The sequence below is a fragment of the Equus przewalskii genome, chromosome 15 (assembly GCF_037783145.1).
Source record: "Equus przewalskii isolate Varuska chromosome 15, EquPr2, whole genome shotgun sequence".
Taxonomy (NCBI): Eukaryota; Metazoa; Chordata; class Mammalia; order Perissodactyla; family Equidae; genus Equus; species Equus przewalskii.
Genome location: NC_091845.1, coordinates 50,759,117 through 50,773,171, shown reverse-complemented (window position 1 = coordinate 50,773,171; position 14,055 = coordinate 50,759,117). Strand labels below are relative to the sequence as shown.

Here is a 14,055-nt window from a genome sequence, read left to right as displayed (position 1 = left end):
CCACTGAAATATGAGAAATCTGTCAGAACACACTGGATGGAATATCCTAAAACCTACCGAAACCTAAAAGCATTGCTCAGTAGTCACTCACAGACTCAAACCAACATCCTAAAGGAAAACTTTTCCTTCTACATTCCCACAATCCTCTGCCACTTGAGCCTGTACTTTTTAAAGATATCATTAGATACCATCTGTTCTGTCATGGTAGATCTTAGCAAATTTGTAACAGAAATTGCTGTGTTTTAGAGTTTTGTCATGCTTCCTATATCCAGTTGGAAATAAAGTTACTGAATTAGTAAATGGTAATTAAACACTCCCAAAGAAATATATCAAAACATTGATTTGTCCAATCAGAATTACCATTGTAATGGCTGGGAACGGGGCAGCCATTGCTTGGGAATTTTTGTGAAAGAACTGACTTTCTAGGATACATCTTTCTCTCTCTCTCTCTTTTTTCCCTTCCTTCTTCCCATCTTTCTTTCTTTCTTTCTCTTACTTCCTTCCTTCATCCCTTCTCTCCTTTCTTCTTTCTTTCCTTCCTTCCTTCCTGTCTCTCTTTCTTTTTTATTCCCCCACATTTAAAAACAAAACTGAGGAGGAAGTACGTGTTAAATTATTCATGAGCCTCATATGACAGCACATCAGAAGAAGTGTCAGGGGTTTTATGGAAGTAGGGAGGAAAAGAAATAATAACAGGCTTTAACTTTGAAAAGCCATTTCCAGTGTCTGTGTAGCAGTCTATTGTGAGTCTGGAGGAGCGGAGTTCAGTTGCGATAGCTTCATTAGAACTGCCTGCCAGAGCCTTCCTTCTGTGGGATCTGTGCAGCACCAGCAACTGACAGGAGATTGGGAGAGGGCTTATGGTTTTAATAATGTAGCTGTCACTTTGAAGCCTGAAAACGATGGCTCTGAAATGTTTCTTGCCAAATTTACATCCTATATTTATATTGAATTATTACCTCCTAAATGGATTTTTGCCCCTTGTAGAGTGTACTGTATTCCTTACACCTAAGAAAGTATGTCTATAGTTGAAACCTGCAAATAAATTTTGAGTCACCTTAGAGGTGCTGCAGAACACCAATACCACTTCTTGACTCAGAAGTTGAGGGTCATCTGTTCAAGAGTTGGAAAAATACTCTTTTTCTTTCCTTCTACTTCGTGGTGGGACATAAGGACTGGTAGATGTGTGGGAGTTATGTGTCTCCATTTAAGATTTGTTGATCCATTGTGATGGCAAGGTGTATTTACAACTGTGTGTGTGTGTGTGTGTGTGTGTGTGTGGAGGAGGGGTGAACAGGGCAACCGAATCTGCCTCTTGTGTTTGCCTTGGGTACTTGATTTGATCTTGTTTTATTCTCCTTTTGTATAAGTTTGGCAGGAATGCTTGAGTTGCTCATTTGATATGAAATAGCTCAAGAATAATAGTAAATTCTTCACCCTGCACTGACTTTATTTTCTGACATCTTGACCTTGTAGGGCATCAAACCTCGTTATTTTAATTTGCATCTGGGAGAATGTCTGAGCAAGGAGACCTGAGTCAGGCGATGGTGGAGGGAGGCGGGCCAGAGCAGGAGATGGCCACTCCGGAGAACGGCATCGTTAAGTCGGAAAGTCTGGATGAAGAGGAGAAGCTGGAACTGCAGGTAAGCCTGGAAAACCCTGCTTCTCACGCTGCTGTGTGTGCTTCCTTTCTTTCATTTTTAGAATACTTTGAAAGTGTGTCTCCTTTTTTTTTTTTTGAAGAGTTTGATTAGTAAAATGAATAGGAAATCCATAAAGCTAATCCTCTCCTTTCCCAATTACTAGTCACTTTGTTTTTCCTGACCAAACTGTGCTCTAAAATGCCCTTTGAAATCAAAAAAATATCCAAAGAACATATTTAATGACTGAATTTGCACACAGCATCTCCACACTAATTTCCAGACCAGCTCAAGGAATTTGTGGAGGGCTTCTTTAGGCAGCTTTCAGCTGCTTGAATTTTAAAAATGGATTTATTGTCCATGGAAAGATGAAGACCCGGCTCGTGATAGTCTAAGAAAAATCAAAGATGTGACCTCTGTTGACCCTCGTGGGCGGGCTAAAGTTCAATTCTTATTAGCAAATGATTAAGCCCTAGAATTCCCAGCCAAGGAGAGAGAGAGAGACAGAGAGAGAGAGAGCTTGAGAAGGGGTGGAGGTGGGGGGAGATTGGGAGTGATTGACAGTACCAAAAAAGTGATATGATTGAAAAAGTGATATCATTAAATACATCATGATTTATAAGAAAGATTTGGTAGTGGGGGGGGGAGGGGGGACTGTACTTGCAAATAGCCTCTATTGATTTTCTTTGAACCAGACTACAAAAGTGTTAACTGTTTTTATAAACCAGTGAGCAAAGGCAGGTAGCCACATAATGGCCAAAAGCCTTCAAAGTTGGCTTTTTCCCTCTCCAATAGCTGCTGTAAGGAGAGAGAACCAAAAGTTAGAGTTGAAAGTTTGGAGGAGCGAGGGAAGGGGGAGTCCTTCCAAAGGGTTATAATACCATGTTGCCATTGCTGTTGATTTCTCAACTATAGTGATGCCTTCTCTCCCTCTCTCTTTCCCGGGTGTTGGTTTACTGTTTGTTTTTTTTGTTTGCTTGTTTGTTTTATTTTGTTTCTAACACACAGAGGCGGCTGGAAGCTCAGAACCAAGAGAGAAGAAAATCCAAGGTAGGGCTCTGGAGATTCTGCAATGACCTGCTATCAGGGATAGCAATTGCGTATTTCACATTGGGGTTAACAGATTTGCCAACAATTCAGATGGTGGTGTGTGGATCTTGGCTGTACTAGTGCTATCTGCTTTTGATGGGGTCGTGTTGACATCTGTCTTTCTTTCTTGCTCTGTGTGCTTTTTAATTAGAGTATTCAGGGTTCAGGGGTTCACATAGCTGCAAACATATATATTTGATCCTGTTTTCACACTTTCAGTTTGACAGTGCTTTACAAAATGAATAGCCACTTGTTTTGTTTTTATTTTAAATTAAATTTAGGATGAATGTTTTTGTCTCCCCAATTGATTTTTGCCTTAAAGTAAACAGGTTCTGGTGTTTAAGACACCTTCTTCATCTTTTAAAGCATCTTCTCAGTCAAATCTCTTCCAAAGTCAGTTTTAGTAGAAATTAATTTTTGTCATCTTTTTCTCCTTATATTTTCATGAAATGGCAGCAATTCATTCTTTATATGTTTCCAATGTGATGGGCACAATTTGTTAAAAGTGTTCCTTAAATTGATCCACTCACATTCTCTTCCACTTGCATCCCCCATCGACACAGGAGTCTGATGCTTTGAGTCAGCGTAGACAGCACTGAGTGGCCGACTTGAAGTTCAGTTTTAAAAGTCTGATTTGGAAGTGTTCTGTGAAAGTGGAGATGATTTGACAGCCTGAGAATGTTTTCTGTTTGTTTTCTTTATTTTCCTTTCCTTCCTTTTCTTTCCCCTTCCCAGTCAGGAGCCGGAAAAGGTAAATTGACCCGCAGTCTTGCTGTCTGTGAAGAATCCTCAGCCAGACCAGGAGGTGAAAGTCTCCAGGATCAGGTATACCCCTGTCATTATCACTAAGAGCATGAATGGGATCTGCCTTTGTGTGCATGAGTATTAATTTAGTATTAAACAGTGTTTTGGGGGAGAAAAAATAATTGAAAAAAGAAATAGTTTTCTGGCTTCATCCCCTGTTAATGAGACATTCTTAACTAGTTTAACAGTTTGTCACAGAGTATTGCGTTTGTTTTTTTCCAGACCCTCTGAACACTGAAATGGAAAGGAATTCAAAAGAATTTAGATTAAAACTTTAAAAAGTAAGCCTGGTAGTGCTGAATTTCCTCAAAGGCTCTCTCTTGATGAGACTGAACCAAATATAGTCCTAAGTACCCCGTCTCCTTCCTAATTGGAGATTGTTACCTCTCGCCTCCCCAGAATGCACTTGCCTATGAGAAACACACCTCTTGACTCTTACGAATCTTTAGAAATAGTGAATAGGGGCATTCAGCTTTGGAGACGTACTTCTATGGCCTTTGGTGGAGATTTCTCAATACTGGACAAATTGTCCAGAAAAGAATCTGAGTTAATGGTAATTTAAGTTAATATTATTAATATATTGCTGCATATCCTTACACTTATTTTTGCTCCTTACAGCAAGACTATTAGGCTCTAAAAATTCAAATTCCAGTGAAGCCCTTCCCTGACAAGATGGGAAACTTCACATCATGTTTATTTATGTTTGCCTTTTAGGCATCTTATTAGCTTTTATAAAAATAGTCTTACTGCCGAAATTTCCCTTATTTTCTCAGAGGCTGAGAGCAGTCAAGACAAAAGTCAAATGATTTATCTGAGCCCAGTGGAGGGAAAATTGATTAAGATATCATTATTTTTGTTTGGTCTTGTTTTGCTTTTCTCTTTTTACTTTAATTGAAATACTCTAAATTCTCCTCATGGATACAGAGAGCATTGAGAGCACTTTCTTTAAAAGGACCAAAAATAAATTCCTTATAGATTTTGTCCTAAGAGTATTTTTTTTTCCTCACCTCATTTTCTTAACATGCCACTCATGTCGTAAGGCGTGCTTTATGACATGGACAAGCTATCTTTCGGTAGCCATCACTATGTTTCATACACAAGCTTTATTTTACTTGGGCTCTGAGAAATGTGTGGCTTTTCTTCAGCATTTTATTTGTGCTTCTATTTTTAATGGAGATTGAAAAAGGGGAATAATGTGAATATCACACCTTGTATTATTAAATATTGATTGATGGCTTATAATGTACTGCACATGATATATGTTAACTCTGCAGAATAACAGACTCTGGGAGAAATAATGCCCCACATGTCCCCCACTCCTAATGCCAGGCAGAGGAGCACAGCCTTTATAGACTTAATCTGCTTTTTATCCCATTTGACAAGATGCCAGGAGGAAATTTTTTAGGAGATCATCTGTATCATAGTGCCCGTCCTGAGCCTAAGTGTAGTTTCTCCACGCATTTGGTACAGAGAAATAAGATGCAAACGGTGCTTTGTTCCTGCTGGTTCCAAGCTCAGTAACCAAGACTAGCTTTGTAGGAGAGAATTAGAGCTTGCAAGCTTCTCTTTGGCCTGGTCGAGGGGTGGTGGGAGCAGGGGGCTGGTAGAAAAAACCCAGAGACACATATAAGTAAGCAAGCAGCCATGTTACTTTTTTTTTTAGAGAAGAAAGGAGCAGACCTTTGAGCTTATATGCAATGCCTTCATTAGGTACCACCGGCACTTATGAAATGTGGGAACTGTATCCCAGAGAACACTGGCAGAAGTATACAGTATATGGATTGTATTGCTTCCCCGATGTTTGTATATTCACAGTATTTGGAAAACTGCCTTCATTTTCCTGTGTGGGAAAAACTCTTGCTACCTGTATTACTTGATCTCAGACCCATAGCTAATGGTTCAGTCTGTCCTTAAGTTAAAGGAGTTTTGCTTTTCTCATGTTATACTATTTACCTATCAGTGTATTACTGCAACTTGAATCATTCTTTTACTGTTGTTGGATATAAACTTATCCTGTACCAATGTATTTATTAACACTTGTATTTTATTATTAAGCATATCAATAAAAATATTAAAAAATAACAGATTGTTTTTTACCAACTCTACAGCACTTTTGTGTGTTCTTTCAACACCATAATGTATATTTATGTCTAGAAAAGATAGATATTTTTCTGAGTATAGTATTTGTCAACACATGTCATGAGTTTGTACATTTTTTGGTAAATGATGTCCTTTAGCCTCTGCTCTTGCATTTATATTTCCAAGCCTCTTTGATTTTAGATTCAAACTGACAGAGGCTGGATGGTTCAACTGGTTTTGAAGAAGCAATGAGACCACTCCCATGGCTTGGTACCCTCAGTTTCCCCTCCCGATCAACTGTCAAACTGATTCTTCCCCATGCCCAGCCATGTCTTCTGAGCCAGAAATGTTCCAGCTGTTTCCTTAGCAAGTAGAAGCAAATCATAATCCTAAAATCTGTCTGAAACTTTGCAGACTAAGACATTTCCATCCCAAATCATGTGATAAAAGACTGTATAATCAAATTACACTCAGTTTTACATACTTTGTATATGTCCATCCCCAGGATAAACATGTGGGTGTCAGGAAACCCGGTAAGATAAATATTTACCATGAGAAAGTGTTTTATTTCATCCTCTATATCATGGGTCTTTCCAACTATAGTGTCTTTTTATTCCAGCCAGGAATTTACAATGTAGCCCCTCCCAAAAAAGAAACTTGGCTTTGGACGAGTTTTGTTTTATGCTTATTACATTAGCCAGGTTTACCAAGAACCATTAAAATTCCCAGTTGGCCATACTTTGAAGATGTACAGGCATCAATTTAGTCACAGGTAGAGGAGGATTAGTTTAGTTTTGATGAGAAACACTATTAGTCATTGGGAATATTTTTTCCCTACATCATAAATTTTAATGTCACTAGTAGAAGAAAGCTTTCCCATCAGATGATCTCTTACATAAGAACAAGTGGGCTTAATGTTGACTAATTGTCATAGTTTTAATCATAGCATAGATTTTCCATAAAACTAAAAAACATAATTGGCTCATTCTTCTTCAAAACAGTGAACATGCTATTAGCCAAATGGCTCATATGTGAGTTAATACAAAATGATCTGTTTTCAGTGTAAAATGAGTAAATGTAAAAGCAGATTCTACCCCTACACTGTAAATGGTCTATCTTAGGCCCAGCATCAATTCAAGAGACTTACATTTTGGAAAGGATTAACTGATACTAAAATTTAAATAATACTTAATAATTATATACAATTTATGAGAAATATTGTTCTACTTTCTACCTTTTCGAAAAGGCAATGCTTAGTGTAACCATATATTACGATGATTTATTATTGGCATTTGTAAACAATGTATGAGAATCTATACCCAGGATTCCTGCAATTATATGTCTTGGATTTTCATAGTAGTAGAAATCATTGTTGATGTTGGTTCTAAAATAGGCTTTTTATTGTAAATTGGCTGTTAAGGCCTTTATTTATGTCTGTTCTATCTGTAATTATGATTCATAATATCTGTCTGTCTGTGTTTGTGCCAATTTCTCCTTACAAGGAATTATAGAAAAGAACTGAAGAAGCCTTTTTTTTTTGAGACACGACAGCAGCTGTGATGCAAGCGTACTGATAAAGAAATTTTTTCCCAGGTGTTTAAAAATAAACCTGTAGAGAAAATAAGAGTTGTGATCTACGGGAAAGTAACTTGCTTAAGGTTAACATTCATGAGGCAAAGTTTTAGTGGTAGATGTTTCTCATGACCTCCCATTGACTTCTGAAGTTTAATTCACCTTAAAGGGCAATTATTTTTCTGACAGGTTTAATTTTTTTACCATTTAAGAAAAAAAATCTGCACCTGGCTTTCATTTTCTTTTACTTAGTAACCTCTTTGCAAAATGGAAACCAGACAGAGTTTCTTAAATCTGGCCCTAAAGTATTATATTTTTTCCTCAACAGGAATCAATTCATTTACAGCTTTCCAGTTTCCCCAGCCTGCAAGAGGATGATAAATCTAGGAAAGATGACTCTGAAAGAGAAAAAGAAAAGGATAAAAACAAAGATAAAACCTCTGAAAAACCCAAGATCAGAATGTTATCAAAAGGTGAATGTGAAAATCTTTCCTTAACTTACTCAATTTGGACACAAATAGTCGTAGAATACATTCTAGATTTTACATGCATATTCACCTCCCACCAAACTCTGCATAGAATTTTATATGTGTACGTATGTGTGTGTAGAAGATGTGAACTTGATTTTTCTGTTCTTGGTGTCATTCTTTGTGTATCCAGAAAGGTTACTTTTAGGATCACATATTTCCTTGGATTTTCATGTGGATCTCCTATTTTCAATGATGTTTGTGCAAGGGACTGAATATAAATCTGCTTTTAATTCAGGTGTATTAGTCCAATTAACTTGGATTGATGAACTGTAATGCTACCCAGTTTTATAGCCACACTTCCATGTTTATCTTTAAAGACAGATAGTGGATTAGCAATTCTCAGTCAACAAGTGATGTCGTCCCCAAAGCATAGGTGTATGTGTCAATTTCAATAGAATACATGATTAAGATTTTATCTAGCACAGGTGCATTTTTTTCTCTGCAACCCATATACTGCCATGTAATGTCTCATTTAAAACATATACACTCCTACTTCAATAAAAATTTTTCCAAAAAACTCATTCTTTCTAAAACCCCAAACCTACAATCCACACTTTTCAAATTGTTGCGATATATATAATGGTACAAAGCTAAAATAAACAAAAAATCAAAAATAAAAACAAAAGTAAGTTAAGCTGAAATGAAGAATGCCATGAATAAATAGCTTTGTAGCAGACTTTTTTTAATAACAGAAAGAATAAGGCATCTGATCAGCTGAAGAATGACAACTACTTCTAATATCGTGCTCTATAACCGCATATCTGCTTATAATGATTGTCTCTGCTGATAAATATCTAAAACCCAAGGTGGATACAAGAGTGGGGAGTACAGGGTCCTAAAATGGTTTTAGAAATTAAGCATTAGCCAACATCAGAAGACTCAAGAGACCTGGAAGCAGTTAGTGCCCTCCTGTGTTTTGTACTGATTAATAGTTAGATAGTCAGAACAAAACTTTCCTTTTTTGCTTCTCTGTTTTAAGAGAAAGAGGGTTCCATGGGATCTCAAACTCTTGAGAGTTCTCTCTGTGGGTTGGGAGTACCCGTCATGTGGAGGTCGTGTCCTTGCTGATTTACAGCACAGAATGAACATGTGATATTTGACTCCACCCCCCGCCCCCAACTGTGCCGGCTTCTCTTTCTATGACAGTTGGGTCTTTCCACACTCAGGATCTACTGAGTGTATTCAATCCCCGAACCTAATTTTCATTCTGACATTATATTGCCAGGTTGTTAGTTTTGAAACATGTATCTTTCATAACAATAACTTCATCTAAAATTTACCTGAGCAGGAGGGAACCTGGAAAGGTTGGGAAAACCTTTTCCACCTCACCTCCCCACCATCCTTCCTGACAACTCCATCCTGCTATTTGTTTCAGATTGCAGCCAAGAATATACGGATTCTACAGGCATAGACTTACACGAGTTTCTGATTAACACATTAAAGAATAATTCCAGGTAAATTATTAAGTAAGCCTCTTATTTTTAGAAGGATCAAGTAGAATATTACAATCAAAATCGTTAAGCCAAACACTTCTAAGAAGCGAGTTTTAAAATGCAGACACTTTCTTAATGCCTTAAACTGTCTCTTGTATTTTCTCTTTTCTGTTAATAGTTTGCATGTTTACTGTTTATAGATAGTCTTAATTCCTGGGTAGTTACCCAATGAATAAATTATAGTTTAGGAGTTCTGCTTTCCTGGTCACAAAGAGATACTGATTAAAGGGGAAAAAGTAGAGAATGAGAATCAATGTCAAATAAATCAACTGTGCTTCAATGCAGTTCTATAACCATCTTCTTGGGCTTTGTTTTGTTCCAATTTCCTATTAATTTGAAATATACAGTTTATTTAAAGTGTTTTATCGTCTTAATACTTTGCATGTCCTGGTTAACATCAAAACTACAAAAGTTTCAGTATGACAAAATACTTAAAACGAGATGAGAAATAATCTTAAGTAGAAGGAAATCATATGTAGATGGACAGCATGTTCCAGAGAAGAATTAGGTACAGATTTATAGCCACATACGTTTAAACAATCTTTCCATACAGCCAAATGAATGTTTTGGGTCATTGGGTATGAAAAGAACAAAAAGCCTTTTCATTTTAACATTTCTTTTTCAGGGACAGGATGATACTCTTGAAAATGGAGCAGGAAATTATTGATTTCATTGGTGACAACAAGTATGTTAAATTGCAATGCTGGTTAATTTATATGCTCTGTCTTGGTTTGGTATTTGGGTTTCATTATTCATTATGGAAAGATTTAGGGATAGATAAAACATTGTTTAATATGTTTGCTGATTTGTTCAATGGAAATGCTATTGGCATTAGGAACTATATGCTGATGGGAATTTTTCCTTGGATCATGTGCACTCCTGCTTGTTGAATTCCTAACAAAATGGCTATAAACAGGGGGCCACTGATTAGCATAGAGTAGTTGTAACAAGAAGCGACCCTTTTCATTTTTATTATAGTTTTTTAATGGGCTCCAGCTGGCTGCAGTCAGTTATGCCTGGAAATAATTATGCTGCTTTCAGTGTAAACCGTGTAATGACACATCTCCAGATAGGCATCTGCAGTCACATATTATGTCATATCATTTGTCCTGTGCCTGGCTCCGTTGATAAGGTATCACGGAATAAAACAGAATACTTTCCAACAGACACTAAGTTCTGTTTGATGAGAGAAATGTGCAACTATGAAACAAAGATAATGATTGCAGCTTAATCAATAAATCTATCGTAAGTGGAAAATTATCTGGAAATGAGGACATTAAGTGATGCCAGAGATGAAATAATCTTACTAGTTTGGCTGAAAAAGAAATGATTTTGTGTTTGTACCTAGAAAATATACTACAGGCCAGAAACGAAAATGCTGATTCCACTTTTTCTTGTGTTCTCTTCCAGTAATCATTATAAAAAGTTCCCTCAGATGTCATCCTATCAAAGGATGCTTGTCCATCGAGTGGCAGCTTACTTTGGGCTGGATCATAATGTGGATCAAACAGGGAAATCTGTTATCATTAACAAGACCAGCAGCACAAGAATGTAAGCTTCATCACTGTATTTATTTAGCATTTTCTTTTTCTCTTATGGATTCATTTATAAGAGCACGGTATGAAATTCAAAGTACATGACATTTAAAATGTGCAGTGTTATTTATCTCTCGCTCTTATCAGCAGTAGTGTGGCATTTATCTGTAGAAGATTATCTGAAGACCAAGAAAGTTTATAAAATTCAGGAACTAAAGTGGTTTTATTCCCTGATCATTTACATAGCTCCTGAAATGTAATTTTCTTTCTTCCATCACTATTCCATGTGATTACATAAAAAACTATGGAATATTTTATGTCAAAATAGAACTCAAATTAAAAATAACAGGCATTTTAAAACAACGACATATGCAGGATAATTGTTCTTTTCTTCCTTTTTCTGGTTTGTAGACATCTGTCTCGTTGTGGTTTCTAGAGTAACAGAAAGCTCTGAACGTGGAGACAGAAATCCCGCCTCTAACACCCAATTTTTTTTACTTACTAGACGTGTGGCTTGAAACAAGCCATTTAAAATCTGCCATCTCAGTGTTTTCACCTGTAAAATGAGAGTTTTGAGCTAAATGATGTCTAAGTTCTAGTGCTAAAAGGAGGATGGTTGTTTGTTTTTGCTTTTTAAAGTGATTGTTTCTCTCTTCACATCTTTTCATGGTCCCGTTGAGTCACCAAAAGTGTAAGATAAGTAGTCATTTGCTTTGGAAATTGGAGCTGCGTTTCTTGAACTCATGTATCTTTTTGAGTATGAAGCAAGGCACCTTTACAACAAAATACATGTTAAACTGAAAAGCTCTCCCTCTGTAAAGCATTCTCTTAACACAGTTATGTATTATAATTTTCCTTTTCACAGTGTGCTTGGTAAATTGTGTAAATTGCGTGATTTCTTAGGAATGCTGTGTTAGTGAAGGGAGCTTAGGTGTCAAGTGGAGCAGCGTGGTTAAAACATTCTTTATTTTCTGCTCACCAGAGTTGGGGACAAGGAGGATGGAGATGAGGCTCCTTCTCTACTCTGGGCTCAGTCTGTGTTCAGCAGAACTAGAGTGAAAGTTGCAGTGAGGAGAACAGGAACTGGGCGATCTGGGGCTGAGCATGGCTGTTATCTCAGGGACACTGAGCACTTCTCTGGGCTTTAAGTCACTTATTTATCTGCAGGAGAGTTCGAAGTGGATAATGTTTAAGGACCCTTCAAGCCTCAGAATTTGCGTCCTGTGGTTGCATTCTCCTGTGCTGGCAAAATACATTTTACGATTTATCAGCTTTCTACTTTATCTGATTATTGGCACATGTGCCTCCTATTTTGAACAGTAGTAGGAATAAAAGGTCACTGTCCTTTAATTCTGTACATCTTCCCTCTAAATCAAATACTCCCAGTTGTTGCTGTTTTTCATTTTCCATTCTGGTTTTTCCTATGACTTTCAGATACCATAATGTAGGGACATGCTGATTGCAAAACAGGCAAGCTATTGGTTATCTCCTTTTAATTTGTTTTTTTCCTCTTTCTCCATAAGACTCACAGAAAAGCCCATAGATCAAATAGATTGTTGGATACAGTTTCAACTAGTAGAGATAGTGCATTTATTTTTAACTCACACTGATTTTGCAATCACATAGTCGTGAATATTAGCACACGTGTTTGAAACCTGTTTTCTTATAGAATCATTTTTGAGAAAATTAAGCATTGTATAAAGACTCTTGGTAAACTTTGAGTGATGGCTCTAAACATGCTCTGTCCAATATGGTATCCACTAGCTACAAATAACTTCGTATTTTAATTTAAATGAATTAAATTTAAACAAAATTTAAGCTTTAAATTTCAGTTCCTCAGACAGGCTAGTCACGTTTCAAGTACTCCTATTAGACAGAGCATATATAGAACATTTCCAGTATTTCAGAAGGTTCTATTGGTCAGCTCTTCTCCTGACCCTTGTGATCCTTGCAAGTTTCTGAATACCACAGAGGCTGTAATTTGTCACTGAAAAATTTTAACTTCTAGCTAATAGGTATCGTATTATTATGTTATTAGTTTTCTTCACTTCCAAGAGAGCACCAGCTCTCTTCTTTTTATTGTTGACCAGTTTCAAATAGACCCCACTTGTGTATGTCTTCAGAGCTTGTACAGAGGGCACCTTCAGGTGAGGGCACTACAGCGGAACACCTGGGCTGGCTCAGTCTCTGCCTGGTTCCTGCTCTTGCACCCTACCCTTTAGCCCCCACTCTGTGAGTCAAATCATGCCCAAACAAAAAGATAAATGACTATATGTCATGGCCTTTCAAGGTATTTCCTGAAGAGTTGAGCTTAATAATGTTCAATCCATAGCTGTCAAGTCCTACTGTTCTATTCCAGACACCTTTCTGACCATCCTCTATTTGAGTGGCTCTTGGGGGTGGGAGGTGGGGGGACTTGATATCTTTTAGGACAAGAGAAGAGAATTAATTAAATGTCCTTTTTCAATAGTGACAAGTCACATTTTCCAAACCTGAATTACTGTTGGTAGTTTTAGCAAAGGAGAAATGTTGTTCTGTGTAAAGTTATATGTTTGATTTTACACATCTGTTGCCATGTTCTTTTTAGAGTTGAAGTTTAAAATGGAAATTCTATTCAGAACTTTCTATCCAAGTGCTAGGTGTCTGTTTTGGTTTTCTGTGATTCTCTGAAAATTTCAGGAGTTGTGCTATCAGGGCAATTGGGAACCACATTAATTTAGACATACTATTGGATGGAAATGTTCCCGTTATATAAAGGAGGGAGGCTGAGATGGAAATTCCTCAGATGGCTCCTTGTGGGTTTTGTGTTTTCGGAATACTTTTTCCATGCATATAGGTTTATGCTATTCCAATGCAAAGACATGAAAATGCATATTTTAAATGGCATCCTAGCTTGGGAGAAATGCAGAAAAATGTGGATGGGGATACAAAAATGAACTAAAGGGCTGAGGGAGACAAAGCACTTTTTTATATAATTTTACTTTTTCTTTTTCAATGACACTGCATTGGCATATAAGGCGATCCTCTAACATGAATGCATATCAGCTAGGTATTGGCTGGGGTTTATTTCCCACAATCCCTGTTTTTCTAGATTATAGACAGTTCAAGTAATCATAGAATGTGACTTGAGAATATTAAGTTTGGCATGGAGAGAAAATAGTTTCACACGTAGTTCAAAATATTTAAGTCATGACACAATGTGAGGACTATTTATACGTATATATGTACTACACTTACCTTTTATATTTTCTTTAATATCCTCAGATATAATATATCTGTCCTTTCATGGTGGAAAAATTTTGTCTGAGGATGG

General features: G+C 36.9%; 1 protein-coding gene across 50 annotated transcripts in view; it reads left to right on the top strand.

Moving 5' to 3' along the window:
* ARPP21 (cAMP regulated phosphoprotein 21) overlaps positions 1-14,055 on the top strand; it is a 152,979-nt gene that overhangs the window by 44,474 nt on the left and 94,450 nt on the right. For 47 of the 50 annotated variants that reach the window (XR_011527520.1, XM_070577376.1, XM_070577359.1 and 44 more), the window contains exons 3-9: positions 1,477-1,643; positions 2,649-2,690; positions 3,465-3,554; positions 7,513-7,657; positions 9,090-9,168; positions 9,833-9,892; positions 10,618-10,758. Coding sequence is in view for 49 of the 50 variants with exons in the window: in XM_070577376.1 (XP_070433477.1) it covers positions 1,515-1,643; positions 2,649-2,690; positions 3,465-3,554; positions 7,513-7,657; positions 9,090-9,168; positions 9,833-9,892; positions 10,618-10,758 (686 nt within the window). In the remaining variant the exon portion in view is untranslated. Of the gene's footprint in view, positions 1-1,476; positions 1,644-2,648; positions 2,691-3,464; positions 3,555-3,755; positions 5,616-7,512; positions 7,658-9,089; positions 9,169-9,832; positions 9,893-10,617; positions 10,759-14,055 lie in introns of those variants that run through there. The other 3 variants (XM_008516646.2, XM_070577384.1, XM_070577383.1) reach the window with 1 other exon arrangement.